The 6,949-nt window shown below is 45.5% G+C and overlaps 1 protein-coding gene across 3 annotated transcripts in view; it reads left to right on the top strand.

Moving 5' to 3' along the window:
• Window positions 1-2,950: 2,950 nt before the first annotated feature.
• The window catches only part of PAPSS1 (3'-phosphoadenosine 5'-phosphosulfate synthase 1), a 108,399-nt gene continuing 104,400 nt past the window's right edge, over window positions 2,951-6,949 (top strand). The window contains exon 1 of one of the 3 annotated variants that reach the window (XM_029235448.1): window positions 2,951-3,379. In XM_029235448.1, coding sequence (XP_029091281.1) covers window positions 3,320-3,379 — 60 coding nt within the window. In that variant the 5' untranslated portion in view covers window positions 2,951-3,319. Of the gene's footprint in view, window positions 3,380-3,661; window positions 3,753-4,359; window positions 4,513-6,949 lie in introns of those variants that run through there. The other 2 variants (XM_029235450.1, XM_029235449.1) reach the window with 2 other exon arrangements.

Below are 6,949 nucleotides of genomic sequence, written 5' to 3'. Positions count from 1 at the left end.
AGTGTAAGGCCAACTGGCCCGAGGCAGGGGAACGCAATCAGACTCACAGGTTGAAACTGACCTGGAGACCTTCCGGACCACCCAGTTCCAGGAACTGACCTGGGGACTTTCCACCCGGCCCAGCCTTCCCGCCTTTCGAGGGGCGGGACTAACAGTCCCCCATGATACCCGAAAAGACCACCAAATAAGGAATACCCAGCGTCCTCCCGGATTCACCACACCCCTTTCCCTTCTACCCCTATAAATTCTGCCCAAACCCTCGCCCGCGCGCGACTTTTCTGGCCCCTTTCTCTCGGACCAGTGAAGCTCGCCCGGGAGCGTTCCCAAATAAAGCTTGTTTAAGCTCTCCTCCGTTTTTGGTGCCGTTCCTTACAATCAGCTTTTTCATTACCTGACTTACAGTTAGTGATGGAAGCCAGGGTAAATGCTTAATTCTTTCCTTTTATTTATAAGTTTTCAAAACAATGAGTTGGTTTGTTAGCATCCTCCAAGTGTGACAATTAGTTCTTTTTAAATTGTCATCATTATGAACATTTAGATTTAAACATTCGATTTGTTTCTATACCTTATAGATATTATCCCTTTAGTGCTCTAATTGTGTAATTTTGACAGGGGAGAGCTTCAGTTTGGCTTCTGAGTCCTTTTGACATAATCCTAGTGGTTTCTGATAATTCCTTGTTTTGGATTTGACAGGATGTTTCAGGCTCATTTGCATGAATGATGTCTGAAATAATACATTTGAATTGATAGTATCAAGGTAAACTCATGATATATTTTACCTGAAAAAAGTCTTTCACTGAAAAAGTCCAGAAATATGGACTGACTCAGAAGCACTAAACAGTTTTAGAAGCCCAGATTGTGATATCTAAATACCACTCCCTTCTGAAAACCAGGAATCCTGGGACTCCTTAGAGAAATGGCTGATTCCAAATGTGGTGCTGTGTTTTCATTTGAAGCTTTGGATCCTCTTCTAAGCTCATTCCGTTATTGGCAGAGTTCAGAAATATACTGAAATTAAGTTCTATATACAGACTGCAAATGAAGAGTCCCCAAAGAAAAAGCTACAAGGAAACCATTGACAGTTTGAGGTCAAGTAACAAGATTGAAGTTTTAGAAATAACACTCTGACAGCAATGTTAAGAATGGAGTGTGTGGGCAGCAGACGCACAGGATGCCCAGATACGGGGATTAGTTGTGATTCATCCTGGATACAGGAAAGGCCTAATATTAACACAGTAGCAGTGGGGTAAATAAACAGGGAACTGATTTGCTAGCTATTAAGAATGTATGACTGTTGGGACTTCCTTAGCGGTGCAGTGGTTAAGAATCCACCTGACAACGCAGGGGACACGGGTTTGAGCCCTGGTCCGGGAAGATCCCACATGCCGCAGAACAACTAAGCCCGTGCATCACAACTACTGAAGCCTGTGCTCTAGAGCCCGCGAGTCACAACTACTGAAGCCCGCGCACCTAGAGCCCATGCTCTGCAACAAGAGAAGCCACCGCAATGAGAAGCCCGCGCACCTTAACAAAGAGTAGCTCCCGCTCGCCACAACTAGAGAAAGCCCATGCGCAGCAACGAAGACCCAATGCAGCCAAAAATAAAAATTAAAAAAAAAAAAAGAAGAATGTATGACTGTCAGCATGACTGATGGCAACTTGGGCCTGTAGAAGTTCCTCCTGTCCTTCCACTGGCCCTACCCAGGACTGCACTCTGCAGTAAATCACTTCTCTTGTCAAGGGCTTTGAAGTTAATAGATATCGTTTAATAATCATTAGGACCCAGTGGCTTCTATGCTATCTTAGTCCCCAGACAATGATGAAGACCTTTGCTGACATATTCCCAGTGCCCAGGAGACTACTTACCCATCCAGAAACCTTGACTTAGGAATGCACTTCCTGTTTCTAAGCACTACTCCAATACCCTAGGTTAGCTATAAAACTGTCCCAATGTCCCCTCAGCGGCGTGGATGCAGCCGTAAATGCTTCTGGATCACAGTCCTCCATGATCTCACCCTGTAAGTTACTGTATAATAAACGGATCCATTGATTACATGGAGCCACCTGCTTCATTTTCTCAGTCTCAAGATACCTTCTTAGTTTGCTGGGCATTTTTCATTCCCTCTTGTCCTCCAGCAAAGAGGCAGTAATGTCAGGTCTTTGGGATTGGTGTGTATTTGTAGGGTAGGGCATCGGGTTATGGAGGAGAAGCACTTCAAACAACTATCTTGGTGCCAGGGACAAGCTATGGAAAGTCCCTTAGGGTACTGGGGGTGGAAGGGGAGATAACTCCTAGAGCAGGCTCCCCTCCATCCCCAGCCCATCCTCCCGTGAAGTAGCCATGGTATACTTCGGTGAATTTGAAAATGTCCTTCACACATGGACATTCTACTCTGTGGTAACTAAGGGCCCTCCTGCAGCATGGATTTCATTCCTCTAAGGATTTCCTGAGAAGCTAATAAAATAGAGGTCTCTTTCTGGCTTACCGGGTGAGGGGTATCCGACAGAAATCTCCTGAAGAGACATCTGCAAGTGGGGAAGGAGGCACCTTGCAGATAACCACTAAAACCTGAGAGGTTACTGATGTCCAGGGATGGGGTATTGACTTTTTTTTTTTTTTTGAAACTGTGCGTTGAGCAGAATTTTAAAGCTAAGTGGAACGTGTGGAGAATGAGCTGTTTAGCAAATCTTCCCTCCGCGAAGCTGGAAAATTCCTTTTTAAATGTGGCCAAGGAGAGGAGGGCACAGATATGGAGGATAGGAAACTGGTGGCCGGGTTTACGGAGTAAAAACCAGAGGGCCGGGAGACCACGTTAATGTCTTCTGCCATCTAGTAAACAGCAGCAAGCACCCAAACCCGCAAAGAGGTGGAGGGCTAGTATCTTCCTCGTCCTTCCAGGTCGAGGCCTGGGACGCGTTTCCAGCCTCTGCGCATGCGCAGCGCAAGGCGGCGAGCGGGGGAGGGACCCTGGAAGTTCCACGACTACCTTCTCAGGCCCCGCCCCTACTTCAGAATCAAGAGGGAGGAGCGTCGTGCGCGCTCGCGTCGGTGCGCGCCCTGGAGGCCCACTCCCACCCCCTGCGTCCGGTTCTCGTCCGTTGCTTCGCCCCACCCCACACACCTCTGCCCCGGACCCATTTAGGAGGCGGGGCCGAGGCGCCGCTCAGTCGGAGCCGCGAGCACGAGCGCGTGCCTACGACAGCGCGTGCCAGCCCGGTCGCGAGGAGACCCCGCCTTCCCGTCCCGCCCCCGCCGGCCTCCAGTCCTCCGGCTACTCACTGGGCGCTGAGAACGCGGGCACCCGCGCGCTGAGCAGCCATGGAGGTTCCCGGTAGCCTGTGCAAGAAAGTCAAGCTGAGCAATAACGCGCAGAACTGGGTGAGTCGGAGCAGAGGTGCGGAGGAGGCTCTGGGAGGCTCCGGCTGCAGCTTGTTTCGTAGCCGCTGCCTCCCTTCCGCCTCCTCTGTATCCTCCCTGGAGAATTGGGGGTGGTACCCGAGGCCGCGGCGCCTTCCACCTGGGGCGGTGGGTTGTGCCGGGTGGAGTGGCGCGGCGGGGGCGGGGGTCCGATCCAGGGTCCGTGGGAAGAACTCCCCCTTCTCCAGCTCCTCGCCTCAGAGGAGACCTCGAGGACGCTCTTTTCGGCAGTGAGCTGGCGGCTGCTGAAACCTGCATCCCTCGAGGGGGTGCTGCCCGCATCCCCCTCCAGTGGCCTGAAGGTCTGCGGAGGAGGCAGAGGCAGGCGTCTTTGGTACGTTTCCTGGTTTTTCTTGGCTCTGCCAGTGCAGTGAGCCCAGGTTTGGGTCCATCTCCACGTCTTTCCATTTCTGACTTTCAGCGTGAAGGGAGAGTACCCAACAATGCGGCCATTCATGAGCTGAGACTGCCCTGAACTGAGGTTCTTTGTGATTCGGTGCTAAATCGGAATATCCAGCAAATAACATGGAAACAGTAAAGTGTGGGGAAACTAATGGTTTATAACGTTTAGCAAGGACTGCCAGTTTGCTTTGATGGTTAAGCAACCTCGGAAGGTTGCTTGCTTCCTTAATTATTCTTGGTAAGAAACAGCCTTAAGCTAAGATTTTGTAAGTGTAGAGGGGGTGGGGTGGAGCAGGTGATGTCCAGCTCTGGAGGCCGGAAAGATACTGGTTTTAAGTTTGGGTGGAAATGTTTATTTCACAGTACAGCAAGATAATGAGGTTTAAATGCAGCCTTGTAAATCGTCATTACCCTTGGTGAGTCAAAGAAAAAAAAAGCCATTTCAGACAAATGTTCAAGTCATTAATTTACCACATCTGTTGTTACCAAGTATTCTCACCCGATTCCTTTCCCCTCTTAGTTATTTAACTCTTCCTTAGGTGGTAAGGACGGAGAAGAGATAAAAGGGGAATTAGACCATTGGAAAGAGCGCTGGACTAGCGGCCTGGTCTCTGGTTCCAGCTTTGCCGTGTAGTAGTTGTGTGATCCTGAGTAAAAACCCTCGACTTCTTTAAACCTCAGCTGACTTAAAGGTATAGTAGTGGTACTTCACTGGAGAGTTTTGAGGAGTAAAGAAGATAATGACTTGGAGAGTGCAGTGATAACACTGCTATGAAACTATTGATACTGCTCCTGTTACCTTGAGGTGTTTCCTGGTTAGGGAAATACGGTTGGCTGAATTAGGGTATTTACATGTCATTTCAGCTACACTGCAACCCATTTACTGTTCCATTTGCCAAATAAGTGCGTGTTCTTTGTAGAGGCATGTGCTACTCACGGGGAAGGTGAGAAATGAGGGACTCAGTGCTTGCCTTCCAGTTGCTCAGGGCCTGGTTGGGGTTGTGATTGGCATTTGCCGAATGATGAATATATCATTATAGACCCCAGTGAGTGGGGTAAGACAGCTGTTTTATCACAGTTTAGAGGGGAGATTAGTTTAGTCTGGGTGTGATGGAGGAGAAGTGTGCTCAGATTTTTGAGGCAGAGGGGAACTGTATGAATAAGGTCTAATAATAATAATAATTTATATTATTTATAATAATATATAATATTATGATATTATTATAAATAATATAAATAATAATAATTACCATTATTTACTCCAGGAACAATGAAGAGACCTGTTTAACCACTCTGGAGGGCTTTTGTTGACTGGAGATAAGATTGAATGAGCAGGATGGGGCTAGGTTGTATAGTTGTTAATGTTTGGTTGCTGAGTTGAAACTAGATTCTGTGAGAGATTTTGGATGAGGCTAGAATTTTTAATTTTCAGGGCCTTGTAAATCTTTCTTTGCCCCAGTAGGGAACACCCATCATCTTTTCCTCTCACATACATCAACTGATAGGGACACATGTAGCGAATCCAGACACCTTTAAAGTTCCCATCTCATGATGAAATTGGTATTCCAGGAAGACAGGTCTGCTAAAGAAATTAGACACTGTTAGAGCCCAGATATAGAAGTCCTGGAGAACAAACAGGGTTATGGTAAGGTTTAAATGAATTAATAGACTTGAGGAATGCCTGGTACATGAGCACCAGTTAAGGTCTTTGTCTTGTTACTGCTGTTAATTCATACAGTTGTGAGGGTGCAGAGTACTGGACTAAGGTGGTAGTGGAAAAGCAGCATAGATGCGTTAAGAGCATTCAAGGTTGAGTAAGAAGGACCTGACAAGAGTTAGGGAATGAAAGAGGGACACGTATTAAAAGAGGATCCTGAGGTTTTAATCCTGGGAAATGAGGAGAAAAGTCACGGCATGCAGGGAATTTGGGAAGTAGGTTGAGGGCTGGAGTGATGGTGATAATAGTTAAACACTGAAGGAAAGTTTACTATGTGCTGGAGACAGTTTGAAATTTTTTACCTAAATTGACTTGTTGAATTTCTGTACCATTTTTGAGGTGGGTATCATGAGAGACAGTGGTTTAAAGCAAGGACCCTGGAACTGACTGCCTGGACTCGAACCTGGGCTTCACTGTTTACTAACCGTGTAACCTTTAGGTAGTCACTTAATTTCTCTGTGCCAGTTTGCTCATCTGTAAAATGGGGGTGATGGCCTCACAGGGATATTGTGAAGATTAAAGGAGTTAATATATGAAAAATGCTTAGAACAGTGTCTGGCATATTGTAAGTGTTGTGTGTGTGTTAGCTGTTAGAGTCTGAGTATTATGTGTGTTAGCTGTTATTGTTAGTTATTCTCTTTATTCCAATTAGTATCTCCATTTTATTGATGAAGAAGCTGAGGCACAGAGATGTCATAGAGCTTGTAAAAGGTGGACCCAATATTAAGTATGCTGCATGTAAGGGACAGATGGCCTTAGTATAGATAGTCTGTAGAACAAGGCTATCCAATAGAAATAAAACGTGAGCCACATAATGTAATTTAAATTTTTCTAGAGGTCATAGTAAAAAAAAAAGTAAAAGGAACAGGTTGAAATAAATTTTAATATTTATTTAACCCAGTATAGCTAAAGTACTGTCATCTCAATATAAAAATGAGTTTAATATTATCATAATCAATATAAAATTATTAAAAAATATACATAAGTATATATTTTAACTTAGCACACATCTCACTTCAGACTAACCACATTTTATTTATTTATTTATTTTTAATTAACAACTTTATTGTAGTATAATTGCTTTACAATGTTGTGTTTCTGCTGTATAACAGTGAATCAGCTGTATGTATACATATATCTCCATGTCCCCTCCCTGTTGTGTCTCCCTCCCTATCCCACCCCTCTAGGTGGTCACAAAGCACCAAGCTGATCTCCTTGTGCTATGCAGCTGCTTCCCACTAGCTATCTATTTTACATTTAATAACCACATTTTAAAAACTCAGTTGGGACCTGTGGACAGCACAACTATAAGGATTGAGTTAGGTTAAGGTCGAAAATAAAGATTTGATGGTTAAATTCGAGTTAGAGAATATACTAGAGAGAAGGGAGGTGTCTCCATGTACCTACAAGAG

The sequence above is a fragment of the Monodon monoceros genome, unplaced genomic scaffold (assembly GCF_005190385.1).
Source record: "Monodon monoceros isolate NGI ecotype Baffin Bay Population unplaced genomic scaffold, NGI_Narwhal_1 Super_Scaffold_20, whole genome shotgun sequence".
NCBI lineage: Eukaryota > Metazoa > Chordata > Mammalia > Artiodactyla > Monodontidae > Monodon > Monodon monoceros.
This window is presented reverse-complemented; position numbering and strand designations above follow the sequence as displayed.